At 30.6% G+C, this 16,585-nt stretch overlaps 2 protein-coding genes across 2 annotated transcripts; one reads left to right on the forward strand and one right to left on the reverse strand.

Moving 5' to 3' along the window:
* The first annotated feature begins 1,999 nt into the window (after nt 1-1,999).
* On the forward strand, nt 2,000-4,268 carry LOC130821656 (uncharacterized). Its single transcript, XM_057687444.1, has 3 exons — nt 2,000-3,540; nt 3,771-3,945; nt 4,017-4,268. The coding sequence occupies exons 1-3, from the start codon at nt 2,000-2,002 to the stop codon at nt 4,266-4,268; spliced, it is 1,968 nt and encodes a 655-aa protein (XP_057543427.1).
* An 8,748-nt stretch (nt 4,269-13,016) lies between these two features.
* LOC130820179 (RING-H2 finger protein ATL78-like) lies at nt 13,017-14,242 on the reverse strand. The gene has a single exon (XM_057685449.1). It carries the CDS (start codon nt 14,064-14,066, stop codon nt 13,272-13,274), a length of 795 nt encoding a protein of 264 aa, XP_057541432.1. The 5' UTR covers nt 14,067-14,242; the 3' UTR covers nt 13,017-13,271.
* Between the last annotated feature and the right edge of the window lie 2,343 nt (nt 14,243-16,585).

The raw sequence follows: 16,585 nt of genomic DNA on the forward strand, positions 1-16,585 counted from the left end.
GAAATCAAGGGGCATACTTATGATTTCATTGAACTTATGAATAGATATGGACACATGGTCTTTAAGGTGTCACAGATGTGAGTTTAATGAATTATTTCATGTGTACTACTCCTTCAATTAGTTGGATATATCTTCTTAATTCAATCCGTAAAGACATTAGGGGATATGATCGATTGTAAAGAAGCGTGGTACTAGCTGTCAATTCAATTCGTTAGAGCATTGGCATTGATACATGAAATAGATTGGAGATCATGGATTGCGAAAGAGGAAAAGGATTATACACTCTAAGTGGGGGAGAATTGTTGTCATTTAGAGCGTGTAATGGTCATCGGAAATAATAAGTTAATTAAATCAAATAAATTAATTAAATTAATAATTAATTGGCAATATCCCAATATTGCAAAGTTTCTGTTTTGGTATCAGCAAAGGTCGCGGCTCGCGAGTTGGCCTGGTCGCGCTGGTTTTTGTAATGTTCGTTTTATTCGGTTTTGTTAGTTATGCAATAACTACCTACGGTTAATATGGTTATAATAACTGAATTATTGGGATGAATTGATTTGATATCGACATTGATTCGTGAATTGATATTGCGGTTCATGAAGTGACATATTACTTCATGAATGGTTGTATGTTTTTCTATAAATATAGAAGGCATGTGAAAGTTATTTCTTAGATGAGATATACATGAAATGTACATGTGATTTCTTAATTTCTTATCCTCTATAGTACTTTACATAGAGAACTTGCAATTCTCAATTGTAAGTTTCCGTTTTTTCTTCCATTTATGTTTTTCTATGTCGTTTGAATTTCTTTGTGTTAGGAATTTAGTGAAATTTTTTGTATCCACTACTAAAAAAGATGGAGTTTTTAGACGCATTATTTTAAATAGTTGAGTAACCGCCAAAAAAAACGGAGCTTTTAGACGCTTTAGTTTCGACATTTAAATACACTGAAATAAATTATTAAGAGCCCAAAAAATATTTTTTTTAAAAAAAAACCGCCTCTTCAAGTTCCTAAAAATTTCAAAAACCCGCTTCCATGTTCTAACCCTAACAGCAACTCCTTTCTCCCTCTCCTTATCCCTCTCACGCACACACTAACTTGGTCTAATCCCTAACAGCAACTCCCTTCTCCGGCGGCCCAGAGCAGATCTATCCCCCTTGTACCGGCGGTCCTGTAGCAGTTCCATTCCATTAAAACCGGCGGCCTGTAGCAATCTCCTCCGTACCCGCAGCAGCGCGCCATAGCAGGTACGTTTTCTTTTTTTTTTTTTTCTTTTTTTCTTGTAAATTTCTGTACCAGCCCTTTATATGTGTTAAATTGTGTTTAGGCGTTTTTTCTTTACCTTTTTCTGGTATATTTCTTGTAAATTATTGACTGTAAATTTCCTGTAGCGGCAGGTACGTTCTTAATTTTTTGTTTTTCGTTTTTTTCTTGTAAATTGTTGTACTGGTATATTTTTCTTGTAAATTGTTGTACTGGTATATTGTTTTTCTTTGTTCTTGTAAATTTATTGTAAATTATTGATTTTTTTGTGTTAGGGCTTTTAATTTTAAGTGGAGTTTGTTTTGATATTGTGATGGGTTAAATTGTGGAGTTTTCATGGTTGAAAAAATTACCCAAACCAGCCCGAATATGGCCTGCACCAAGCTACATGTTTATAGTTTGATTCTTCATGATAATAGGTTTTGAGGTTCTTTCTTCAAATTCTTGTGATGTGTTAAATTGTGGTAGTCTATGCTTGCACTTATAGTTTAATTATTCATGATAATAGTATTTGGGGTTTTTCATGTTTTTGTGCTTCAAAATCTATATCTTTATGGGTTGTACTCAATTATGCAATGATTTAATTGAGATTGATTTGTTAGAGTGATTAATCATCTATATGTTAGTTGTATGTATATGGAAGTTTTTAATCTTACTATTATATAATATGCATAGGATGTCTTAATATATTGATAAGATTTGGATAAATAAACCAAGATATACAAAAGCTTATATGAAGGGGGTTAGTGACTTTATGGAATTTGCAAAGAAAGGGACACAAAATAGTTTCATTAGATGCCCTTGTTGCAAGTGTCAAATTGATAGAAAAAAAATCTTACCACTAGAGGAGGTTGAAAGACACATTTTGTTTAAAGGGTTTTATAAAGAATACAAGGATTGGATATTTCTTGGACCTATGACTGTTGCGGAGAATGTGTGTAATCAAAAAGGGATTCCATTTATAGCTTCCAATGAATCAGAAAACTTAGGTCAAGATGATATATTGGGGTTACTTCGAGATGCTTTTGGGTCAAATATTTTAGGTGACCATGAGTTTGGTAGTGAACATAATGATGAGGGGTTAGCTAATGCGACAATAGAGGAACCTAAATTTCAATGTGAATCTAATGAATTTCCTACACAACAACCTGATGTGAACTCTTCTTTTGAAGAAGTCAAATTTAACAAACTTTATGAAGCTTCCAATGAACCTCTTTATGAAGGTTGTACTTCCTTTTCAAAGCTATCATTCATCTTGCACCTTTTTCACCTTAAGTGCTTGTTCAAGTGGCAGGATAAATCATTCTCAATGTTGATTGATTTTTTACTTGATGCATTTCCACAAATAAAAAATTTTCCTTCTTCATACTACCAAGCCAAGAAATTGATCATGGATTTAGGTTTGGGATATGAAAAGATCCATGCGTGCCCTAATGATTGCACATTATATTGGAGTGAGAAGACGGAGAAGGATTCTTGCCCTAAATGTTCTTGCTCAAGATGGAAGAGTGAAACATATAAGGGTAAGGTTCCAGCAAAGGTGATGAGATATTTTCCTTTGATTCCTAGATTACAAAGGATGTATATGTTATCTAAGATATCTAAGGATATGAGATGGCATGATGAATGTAGACATGACGATGGAGTTCTTAGACACCCGACTGATGGACAAGCATGGAAGGAATTTAATGTCCGATATCCAGGGTTTTCCAATGATGCTCGTAGTGTTAGACTTGGTCTTCCTAGTGATTGGTTCAATCCTTATCGTCTAATGAACACAACCTATAGTACATGGCCAATAATTTTAATTTCTTATAACTTACCTCCATGGTTGTGTATGACGTCATCTTTATTTATTTTGTCGATGCTCATTCCTGGCGAAGGGCCAGGGAATAATATTGACATTTATATGCGTCCTTTGATACATGAGTTGAAATTGTTGTGGAAAGGCGTCAATGCTTTTGATTCGTACATTAATGTGAATTTCAAACTTCAAGCAGCTTTAATGTGGACAATTAACAACTTTCCAAGTTACGCCATGTTATCAGCATGGAGTACTAAGGGTTATAATGCTTGTCCAGAGTGTAATTACTCAACACCCTCCACTCGAGTCGGAAATAAAATATGTTTCGTAGGACATTGTAAATGGTTACCTAGGGATCATCCTTTTAGATTTCAAACTAGTTTGTTTGATGGGATTGAAGAACATGGTAGTGCTCCTTTACCTATGACTGGCTCTGACGTTTTAAGAGAGCAACAAACTTTAGAGCATGAGTATGGGAAAATTCAAAAGTCATGTAAATGACGAAAATCTATTTGATGAAATAAACTATTCATGTGTTTTTTTAAATATGATAATCTATTTGATCTCTCTTAGTGGTTGCTCTCTTATGTTATTTTTATTTGATCTTGTTTATATATTTTTACTTTGCTTTTGATTTAATTCCTTGTCTAATTTTAATTTATAATTATGACACATTCTCATCTTTTCGTTGTCATTGCAGGTTTCATCATCGTGAAATCATGACCATTCAAAGTAAATCTACAAAGATCGATGCTGAATATTACGTTCAAATAAAACAAGAGGCTAGTGCAAAACAAGCTCATAATACTAATTTCGGACCTATTCAACCCAAAAAGTCCATTGCTACTCCAGCACAAGACACCGCTACTAGCTTGGTACCTATACCAACAAATATGATCCCAAAGCTTTACCTCTTGATAAGAGGTTTATGTCTCGAACCTTCAAGATTTCAACTAATACGCCAGATACTGCTACTAGCTTGGTACCTACAGTTACCAAGAAATATGATCCCAAAGCTTTACCTCTAGATAAGAGGTTTATCTCTCGAACCTTCAAGACCTCAACTAATACTCTAGCACAAGATCCTGCTACTAGCTTGGTACCTACAGTTACCAAGAAACATGATCCCAAAGCTTTGCCTCTTGATAAGAGGTTTATGTCTCGAACCTTCAATACCTCAACTAATACTCCAGCATAAGATCCCGCTACTAGCTTGGTACCTACAGTTCCATGAAAAATGATCCCAAAGAGCAAGATGAGCCTTCAAAGAGCAAGGATGTTGTTGAAGAGACATGCAAGGGAAATGAAGATCCTAAAGAGCAAGATGAGCCTTCAACGGAAATGGAGATAAAACTTCTTGGGAGAATAAAAGAAGTGTGGAAGCCAGGGGGTAATGTTCATTGCAAAGAAAATATAGATGTGGATCCAGATGAGGTTGTCCATGTAGAAGGTATACATACTTGAATGATCATAATATGCATATTTGATACAAATTGTGTATTTATTTTTAATCATTAATTGTATTTATTATGTTATAACAAATTTAACATAAATTTAAGTTTTATATTCACCAAGTTACAAACTAATAATTTAATATTAACAGAAATTATCAACACTGGGAAAAAGAGCTCGTGAAATGCATAATCATGTACATACTTGATGCAAATGCATCAAGTGTTGGGTTGCTGGCCAAGGATGTTTTCCAAGGACTGAAGAATAACCCCAAGATCATGTATTGGGTACAAGGAAGCCAATACAGCACCAAGGAACAACATCACGCACATGGAAATGGGAACAGCTCATGGTTTCAGAATAGCCCAACAGCAAACTAGCGACCAGGCCACCTTGCACGACACGTGGAGACCAAACCAGTACATCCAGGACCTGGGTTAAAGTGGGAATGAAATCTTGGTACTTGGATCTAGCTATCAAGGTCCTAAAACCATTCTAACAATCCACGTGGAGCCCTAGAAGCTGAGCTGAAGGAGGGCTGCTCGACAGTTTGCTAGATCAGAATTGTTAGTGTTCTCTTTTGTTTCTGTTTTAAGCACCTTGTAATTAGCACGTGTTCTTTAATTAGGCATGTGATTAGAATATAGCCGTTAAGGTAGTTGAGGACTCTATATAAGGACGACCTCACCCATGTAATAGACAGAGTTCAAGCCACGTTTCATTTTGATAATTCAATACATAGAGGTATTTCAGAAAAAGTGTTTTTCTGTTTTCTTCTTTGAAGTTGGAGGCAACTTCATCAAAGGCTACAGAGTATTCTTTGATCCTTGGAGTGTTAAGAGTTGTGGAGCAACCTTGATACTTTAAGGAAACCTCGAGTGCAAAGTCTGGAAGGCTTTGTACATATCAGTTTTGTGTTGATCATAGAGGACGGTCACAGGTGATCACCATCAGAAAATCAAGAAAGGATTTCTTGGTTGCGTTTGTGATTGTTTCGTGTTCTTTTCATGATCAATTTGTAGTATTGTTTGTAGTAGTCATTAAAGCTTCCGCGCAACATTCATCCTTGCATAACCAAGGCCTTAATCAACATACTACAGGGTCAAAGAGTTATGCTCAATGGAAAACTGAATTTGTAAGTTTGAATACAATTATTGTTATTGCTTATAATGAGACAATATCATTTGCTTGTTTTTGATGTTGCTAGGTTACTTAAATTTTATTTATGATGCCTATATTTGTGATAAGTTTATTTCTTTGTGATAATCCGTTAATTTTAAATAGGTTAAGTTGAATCACAGAGAACCTAGTGGGCTAGAAATGTGGAAACACACACTACAAAGAGTGGTGGTTATGTAGAGGGTACATCCACTCAAGAATTTATGGTATATTAGAGTAGTGAATTGGAAACATTTATCATTATGACAAATGTGATTGCATATTTCATTTATACTTTTGTATTTTTATAGGACATTGCTGAAAGTAAGGTTAATGAACGTTTACGTGATTCAAAACAACCTTGTGAGGTGATTGAGACAGAAGTTTTTAATGAGATGATGTATCAACAAGACAGACCTAATCAACGTGTTGTTGGTTATGGTCATGGGGTTAGTAGATCTCACGTGTTTGGTATTGAAGCTCAATTACGAAAAAACAGGATAGGTGATTGTGGTGGTATTTCAAGTGATGTTATGGGGCTTAAATCCTACCTATTGCCCATTGAGAGAAAAAGTGATGAGGTTATGAGAAAAAATGATGAGATTATTTTCCAATTACAAAAAAGATATGATGAGGTTACTTTCCAACTTTTGAAAAAAAATGAAGAAGTTGAAGAACTAAGAGCACAAAATCAAAAATTTCTCACTCAACTTGTATTAGTCTTAGATCAATCACAACAAAATCAAAGGACAAGTAAGAATCATTATTATTTCTATCATCCATCGAATCTTTTTCATATTACTTTTTAGTGCTTATGGTAGAAGTGTAGTTTCTAGTTTTTTATGTTATGTGCAATTTTGCTTGCAGTTGGATGAAGTACATATGATAATGACTTGTATAAAGTTTTATATATTCATGGGGAGTTTGGTAATTAAGGTACTCCCATATTTGAAAATAATTGTTGGCCTTGAATCACAAATGGGGAGTGTATTTTGGGTAAAGTTTGTGCATTTTGTTTGATTTGTTGCAGATTTTTGCGGCTGATGTTCATATTATGACCAACAAATCATATTTTGCGAAGGTCTTGACACTAGAGTGGAAATTGCAACATAATGAAAACAATTATGCAGGCTTCAACTTTTGACAAACTTTTAACTTCTAAAATTTTCTCTCTTAAACATCGATGAATATATATGTGTATGTGAATATTGATGAAATTAGGCACCTATGTTGTTTGGACTTTTTTGACCAAGCTACAACAACTTAAGGTCAAAACTACATCAACGAATGTATGTGCATATATGAATATCAAATGCTAATACTTTTGTGGATATGATTGATTTGGTATGATATACGTTAGTAATTATGTATGTTTGATGAATTTAATATAGTATGAAAAATAAATACATTTTCAATGCATGTAAATGTCTAAAGCATATATCTAGATATCAAGGGCTTTAAAGGTAGACATATATCTAGATATCAAGGGCTTTAAAAGGGTTATTTTCATTTAGACGTATAAAAGTGTCTAAAATATTAAGCACTATCCACATGAAAAAGCGTCTAAAAATTCAGCATTTCCACACAAAAAAGCGTCTAAATACGTGAAATTGTAGTATGGATTTAAGGCGGGAAATCTTTTTCCCCACAATAAAAAGCGTCGGAAAACAGATATAACATCCACTGGAAAAAGCGTCGAAAATTTGTAACTGCAGTTTTTTAGACACTTCGTCAAGCGTTGAAAATATATTTTTTGACGGTTAAAACCGTCGAAAAAACCATAGTTTTTCCGTCGAAAAGTTTCGTGTTTTTTAGTAGTGATCTCAAAACATATTTTCGGTATACATTCCCAAGCTTCGTAATAGGGAGGAAATGATGTTTTAGGAAGAGAGTCTCGCCTATAATTTATATCACGTCACATACAAAATCTTCATGTTACTATGTTCGATAAATGGTGATTTCCGATGATGAAGTTTACATTTGGTGTATGTTAAGCAAACGTTAGTTTGAACTTGTCATATGTTTGGTAACCTACTAAGTTTATGTAACTTTATTTTATAAGTTTAATTATAAATTTAAAGTCACAAATTTTCAACAAAAACTCCGTCTCTGAAATGAAAAATCATTATTTTTCTCTAATGAGAATTTTGTGAGGATATATGTTCATTTAAGAAGTAATTTTATTTTATAAGTATTATTTGCTTTGAATTTTTGATAAAGTGCATATTCAAGGGGAATTACATTGGTCACAAAAAGGTTGATTACAACACCAATAACACTACTTTAAAATAAATTTAAGCAAGACACTCAATCAAAGTATCAAACCAACGCAAAATCTCACTCACTTCAATCACCAAAGTTAACAAATAAAGAGCATAACTAAACACAAACGACAATGGACAATAAACCAATAAAAGTATTAGTAAATATGTATTTTTATTAAGGGTAATTGTGTAATTATACATACGTAGCTCTAGGGTTAATGATGTATATATACACATCTTAATTTAATGAATGGATCAAGGATCGATTTATCTTACATGGTATTAGACTAGCTAGGATTTATCATTGCCCTTTTCGATCCTTCTTTCCCCGCTTTAGCCTCAGTGAACTCTTGCATTGCAGGGCTTTAACATGAACAATCTGAATAAGAAAATGCTAGAACCGGCCTGTTCTTTAACTCCAACTTCAAATTTTTAAGTTTCTGTTTATTCTGAAAACTCATGCATCCATGGATGTATTCATGCCAAACTTTCTCAACAAGATCAACAACACCATCATTGTTAGCCCAATAATTACAAAATGTAAAAGGCTTTTCAGTATTAAACTGTGCCATGAACTGCATCAGCATAGGTGAATGGTCTAGATTATCTTCAGGATGGAATTAATGAGACTTGAGAAGTTGACAACTGGTCTTCCCAAAGATCATTGCATATAGTACGATAAATCTAACTAAATATTAATTGTTGCTATAAGATGATTAGAATAATATTTAAAATTTAATGTAAGTTAGTAAAGGGAATCATTTCCTCGAGATTGATGGTCATTTTTGTCTTATTCTAATTTTATTTTTTTTGCAAGTAAAAGGAATATATAACTTTCAAAAAAAGTATTTTACAACCTAGGCGATAAACGGGAAAAAACCACTTCCCTAACACGAAAATGGAAGCACAAAGGCCGAAACAAGAGGGCAATGAAAGAAATCCAAAAAACAACCAAGCAACTAAACAATGAGACTAGCCTTCCTAACATCATCGAGCCCAGAGGCAACATAAAAAAGAACGTTCTTTGCTACATGACAAGGAAGCAAGATTTTCCCCTCAAAGATGCGCTCATTTCTTTAGAGCCAAACCTAAAACAAAATCTCAGTCCACAGCATCACAGTGATACAAGCCTTAACACTCTTCCTCTTACTAAGCTTACTCATCAATTGAACAGCACTAGCATTTAGAATTGTGGTAGTTAGTGGTAAAGAAAAATCGCTTTGAGAATGAGAGTGTCATTACCATGCAAATGACATAACTCATTTGTTAATATTCAATACAATATTACATGGCATTGCCATTATAAATATGATATTAATAATCAACCGTCCCAAAAAAAGTAAGAGTTTTTAATTTCACCTTTATTTAGTTGAAGTTAAATATTTACTAATTCCTTAATAATTATAAGATATTTTTTGTTATACTAAAGATTGTACAAGGCTTCAAGTTATCGACAAACTAAGTTAAGATTAATGAAAAGTATGAGTGTTTAAAAAAACTTGACTTGATCTGATCTGTTGACTCGCCGATTTGCATTCTAAATGGCAGATCAATATATTAAAAAAATAATAAGATACAGGTCGACTATTCGATCTACCTTAACCGGATAAATCAAGTCATTAAAACAGGTACCCAAAGCCGAGTACCCATTCATGAACACCCTTAATGAAAAGTACTAAAGCACTAACTAGTACGTAGATACAACAATGAAACAATAACAATAACTCAAGTTGGATAACTATAAATTTTATTGAGCAAAATTAAGATTTATTATTTAAAAATATCACAAGAAATTTAGCTTGATAAGAAATGATATACCTTAAGTATCATAGTCATAGTAATATACTAATTTAGAAACCACTTTGATACATGGTAGCTTTAAAATGAGAGTTGAGGAATGCACAATTATTTGCCGCGTTCTTATTTACTTTATTATTATTTACCCCAGTGTGTATATAAATGTAGTTGTTTTTTAGCTTCTACTTCTATGTGAAAGGACTTTCAACAATTTTATTTGCTCAATTATCATTTACTCTAAAGTTTTATTATATTATTATTATTATTATTATTATTATTATTATAAAAAGGCCTTATCACTGCCCCATATTCATCACTAATTTTCACCATTCAAATAATGTTACTAATTTTCAATATATTTTCAACAACTTATTGAAACATGAAAAAAAATCATACTAAATGTTTTCATATTGTAAAATTGTAGGTATGCACAATTATTATCTTCATACAAATTTCTATTGAAATATTTTCTATTCTTTAATATACTTAACTACTCTAAAAAAATATTATTCATTTTTATCTTTTAAAAAATTTCATGGATAATACATAATTTTGGTTCATAAACTTTCAAACATGAAGCGCAAACATAGATATTTTGTATCTATGTGTCTAAGATGCTGAAGGACAAGTATAAAAAACGCATGATGATGAAGATAAATATCTAATATTTAAAAATAATGATATAACATATCTATTTAATGAAATATTCATTTGAAAGTTTTATCTCCGATGTAATACTGCTTTACATTTTCCACTTAATTAACTTTAGATTTAAAGAAATATATATATATATATATATATATATATATATATATATATATATATATATATATATATATATATATATATATATATATATATATATTTGAATATTTAAAAAATCTCATATATTAAACGGATATTAGATTAAATTTTAACTTGAATATTGAAGAAGAATACTTCGTAGCTAATTAATTAACTTGGATAAACAACTAATTATACTCCCTCTAATTTAGCACTGATGTTTCATTTATTTTTTGGACGCTATTTATCTCTTACTCTTAATTTGTAATTTATGATTAATCTATAAGTTAAAACATAGTTATACGGATCTTGTTTGTTTCGTCTTAATGCAAGGATTATTCATATCAACTTTTCATAATTTTTAATTATATACAATTAGAGATATTAAGGATTGAATAAGTATATTGAATATAGTGTATAAAGTAAATAGGACATTAATAGTGAGTTGAAGGGAGTATTTTATTTGAAGTTAAAAGGGCAATTGAAAAAGTAGAAGGAATAATATGGCATCTCAAATAGCAATAGTTATTTGATAGTGAATTGGCATATTAGTATTGATAGAAGTAAAGAGCATAATAATGGACACAAAAGAGTAATTTTAAAACGTTTCTTTTGGGAGCATAAATGCATTATTAAGGGCACTAATTAAGACTATGAATCCAACTAACAAGTCTTATAACATTGAATTATAACAAATATGTGGACAATTGATTGATGATTTCTGAGAAAAAGGATTGGAAATACGTCAATATAGCTTTGACAACTAGCTTGGTAACAAGTCACTCTTAGAGACCAACTTAAGTGGTAAAGTGATATTTATCAATTCATTATTTTAAGCCATAAATCATATCCATTTGAGGCCATCCTAGGTGGGAAAATTGCCCCTACCACAAATTCTTAATCAAAGAAAAATTAAACACCTTTGAATTTAAATGAGTTACATTTTCGGTTCTCTAATCTTATTCTCATTTGAAATATTTCATCTTATTCTCATTTGAAATATTTCAATTTAAGGAGGGAGAAATTTAATTAATGTTTTTGATATATATTTAGAAAATAAAATATATAAATGTGAGATATCATTAGATTTGCCTTAATATATTCTTTTTTATTAATTATTTTTATAATTTTTATTATGTGCATATAGAAGTTTAAAATTTACATTGAAAACTGTGTAAAACAGTAAACGAAAAGAACAAAAAGAATCCGAGGGAGTAAAATAACTTCGTTAATTATTTTTTTTAAAGAACTAACATTTTAAAATTCTGAAGGATTTATACAGCGAGAGATATAAGATTCCTTAGAGAATTTTTTTCGTTTTGAAAGGTTGTTGAATTAATAGTTATATATGTATATTAGGATTTGGGTATCTTAGGCAAAATTTGCATCTTCTATGTAATATTTTTTTTTTGAGATATCTTCTTCTATGTAATATAAACACCATGGAAATAAGAATTTGAAGTATTTGGGTATCTTGGGCAAAATTTGCATCTTCTTGTAAAATGGTGAATGTATTTGATTTATTGATTGCTTTTGAACATTATTGGAGTCTTTTTAAAGGAAGCTTTTTGTTTTAAAAATGTTGAATTGTAACTTTATCTTATGTATGTCAAATTCAAAACATTCTTTAGTTATATAATAGTAAAAGTTCACTTCTCAATGGGATCGAAGTTGTTTTTTGTGTGGACTAAAAGTCAATAGAAGTGTTAATATATGAAATTAGATGTTTGAAAATTATTATTAAAATATCATGTAATTTTAAATAAATATTTATAATTTAAAGGGGAATTCAAAATGTTAATATGGAGTGGGTTTAACCATAGTTATCAGAAACTTGAAACTTTCTATCGAATAGCTTTTCAAAACCTTTATTTTCGAAATGTTTTCGAAAACTTTCTCAAACCCAAAAGCATATACAATACCAAAGCCTTATTTTTTTCCTTTTTCTTTTTCCTCCTCTTTTCTTTCAAGTCATTTACTTTTCTTACCTTAATTCTTTACTCATTTTATTCTTATTGTTAAAAAAAATTGTATCCACTTTTCTTGCATTTTGAAAACTCTAAAATTAGCATTTCTCATTTTTCGTTTTCGTTTCATTGGATAGAATATCATTTTAGGTAATATTGGATCTAATACTCATCTCAAGATGAGACTCTTAATTTTATATATCATATCTAACACAATTTAATCTTGATATATGGAGTATTTGACATAATAACTTTTTGGGTAATTTTAGCAAATTTAGATACAAATAGATAATTGGGTAGTCAAACCATCTAATGAAATTAACTGGTTGAAATAATTTATTATTATGAATAAGCTTTTTTTAACAAGTTAGCAGCGAGTTCAAAAACGATTGATCAAACCAGTTAATAAAATTAATTAGTCACATCGACCACTTTAATCTGCGGTCAGCTACCAGGTATGCCCGTTTCTCAAAGACCCCAATATTTTTATTCATATGACCTAAATCAGAATTTAGATAGACTTAAACCAAAATTCCAGTCATTTTTTTTGATAATTTGAAATATATGGAAAAAACAAGGAAATGCTCATCAATTGCTCTGTTTTTTTACAATTGCACTAAGAACAATTACATAAAAAAATTAATAAAAAAAACATCTATCATTTGTACAACAAAACATGAAAATTTAATGATTACATGATTTTTAACTATAAAAAATAAAGTAAAAGATAAAAAACCTACAAAAATTACTATGATTTCACATTTGATTATACTCTCTTCACTAATCCTGAGCGATTTCATCCCTGTAATCTCTTACCGCATCTTCCCTTTGAAGGGGCACAATAGTTACTGTAATTACCTCCCTAGACAATGATGATGATGATAATGATGATGACGATGACGATGACGATGATGATGATGGTGGTGGTGGTGGTGGTGTTGATGATGATGTAGCTTGAGGATGATGATCATCATTACATCCAATAACCTTTTGACAAGTGTCAACTAAAGATTGCCTGCAAGTGGGGCAAGAAGAATGAGAATTAAGCCATTTATCAATGCACTTAACATGAAAACCATGGTTACATTTAGGCAAAATCCTAATTTTTTCTCCTGCCTTAAACTCTGATAAACATATAACACACTCTGTACTTAACCCTTGAATCTTCACATCCTTTGAATATTTTACCACATTAAATGTCTTCAATGCCCTTTTATCTAAACCATTAGCCTTCTTTTTCTCATAATCTATCATGTTCAGATAGTAATTAGGCTCTCCTGTAATCATACTTGAGCACTTAATTACACACCTAATAAAGGTATTAATGCATAATGAACAAATTAAGGCACAAACTAAGACTGCTAGGATCATGACTATGTTAGCATCAAAGCTAGGGTTTCCATGGGTTGAACGGGTCGGGTCAAGTACTTGGTAAGTTGGTGATGGAGCGTGAAGTGGTGTTGTAGGTTGTGAGGGTTGAAATGGGGTGTGAAGTAGTAATCTTCTTGAATAATGAAGGTTTGTAATGGTGTCTTCATGGAAAGAAATGGAGGAAACTAATGTTGAAGGTAACATGTTTTTTGTGTTGGAAGGAAAAAAGAGAGAAATTTTGGAGGAATGGATAGAGTTGGATCTTAGGATGTGGAATTGTGGTCAGATTAGAAGATAGTTTATATAGTGGAAGAAAGTTGAATCAAAACAATACATTTTATAGATCTTCTCTTTTTATTTTGAGAGTCCTTTATTTGAAGCCAGATATTTTACTTATTTTGTTTGCAATTACAATGGATCTGACTATCTACACTAAAGGGATTGAGTGAAGATAATAAATGATTTTCGCTATTAAAAATTAATTAGAAATTACGTATTAATTTTGTTATCATTTACTAGTCTAAAGTTGTTTATATTTGATCCTCTAAATTTCATTTTAAGTGAAAGTTAGTTAATAGGTAATGGTACGTTTTCTGTTTTTCTATTCGTTGCAATCTATCATAAAACACATATATCAATATATTATTTAAATATGTATGTCACTGTTTTATATATATATATATATATATATATATATATATATATATATATATATATATATATATATATATATATATATATTTGTTTCTTGTTGTTGGTAAGATTAAAGACTCCTTTATCCTTGATCATTCCATTTCTCTTGATGTACTTTCACCAAAATTTTTCCCGTGAGAGTAAGCTTACCTACTAGTTTGTCTTAAGGTAGGCCTACCAAGTTTTTCCTTTCTACCTTTTTTTCATTCTTTTCTTTAATTTATTGTGCTTTTTTGAAATATGTGTCACACAATAATATGGAGTATGGGATGAGTAATCAGTCATCAAACATTGATAACAACAAGAAATATATTAAATTTTCATATGCTATGGTCAATATCAATACCAATCCCGGCTGGGCTGAACAAAGTTTGGTTTAAATTGTAAACCAAACCAGACTAAATCGGAATTTTAGTGTTTTGTCTGGTCTATGGTCTAAACGGTTTGGTCTGGCTTTTTTTAAAATAAATTACGGTTTACGGTCTGGTCTTGATTTGATATTTTTCAGACCAGATCAGACTGCAAATTGTACTATAGTCGAAAATCACAAGTTTTTTTTAAAAAAACTAGATTGCTACCTAAATATTTCAAGATGTAGTTATTTTTATATAATAATATATAATTAGATGATGTGGGTGTTATCACTAATTACAAATTATTATATTTAATGATTGTAGGTGCGAAATATTTGCATAAACACATGTATTAATTTGGATAAAAATATAAAAATAAAAAATCGTAGACCAGACTTGATCAGACTGTTGTAAAATGGTTAGGTCCGGTCCGGTATGGTGATTTAAACGGTCTGGTCCGTTCTGGAAAATTTCCAGAACGAAAATTTTTTAGTTTGATCTGATTTTAGTGTGAGACCAGACCAAAACCGAACCGTGTTCACCCATACCCATAACAAACTTTATATTCAAGAGTACATATAGTACAATCGGTATGTTGTATAGTTTTTAAGATTTTATCTAAAACCCAAAACATCAATCAGAATTTGTATACTCAAAATTTCATATATATGAGAAATAAAGGTGTGCATTCAATCTGAATTATCCGATCCAGAATATCCGATCTTTTGTTTTTTTAAACAGGTAAGTTATCTGATTTTTGAAAATCGGGTAATTCAATTCAATATCTAATTTTTAAACCGTATATCAAATTCAAATCCATATTCAAATATTAACAAAATCAAATATCCGAAAATCTAGTTAATATAATAATATTTACAATTACGAACTACAACTAAGTTACATAACAAATCTATTGTTAATTAATTTAGAATATTGAAAATCTAACTATATTCCCAAGATGATTTTTTTTAAACTTTAAGAAAAAAGTTTGAATAAAGAAAAAAGACAAAGTGAGTTTTAATATTTTCGTGTAAAAACAATACAATTTTTTAAAAAAGACAAAAAAATATAAGAATTGTAAAACCAATATCCAACATTTGATTTTCAATTTATAAAAAACCGGATTTTTGAATGGATCGTTCCGGTATCCAGTTTTAAACTCTAATAAGGAGTTTAGACATTTGAAATTAACTTTTTTTTTTTTTAGTAATTGAATGAATGATGAATTGGGAAGAAAAGCTAATAATTCTATCTATAATTTTTTTAGTGCTTGCATAGATTATTATTTGTTTATATGTTTGAGTGTTTCATGCTCCCAACATATTGTTTCACACTTATGGCATGTTCAGTGATGGATTGATATCAAACTTGATAACCTAAAGCTCCACATAAATGTCCTACTTAATAATACTATATCCTTTCAACCAAACATCTTCATTAAACTTCATAATTAATTAATATCATTACCACTTCTTTACTCATGTCAAACATAGAGTAAACATGAACAAATTTTAAATTTTATATAAGCTGATAAAAAATAAAAAATAAAAAATAAAAAAAGCTTACTCTCTTGAAAAGTGTTTTTCAGCTGAGACGCGTAGAGATTGGTAAATTAGCTAAAATCATGCAAGGCTTGAATCTTGATCGATTAGCTATTTTATTAATTAGTTTAATTAA

The sequence above is a fragment of the Amaranthus tricolor genome, chromosome 8, assembly GCF_026212465.1.
Source record: "Amaranthus tricolor cultivar Red isolate AtriRed21 chromosome 8, ASM2621246v1, whole genome shotgun sequence".
NCBI classification, from domain to species: Eukaryota; Viridiplantae; Streptophyta; class Magnoliopsida; order Caryophyllales; family Amaranthaceae; genus Amaranthus; species Amaranthus tricolor.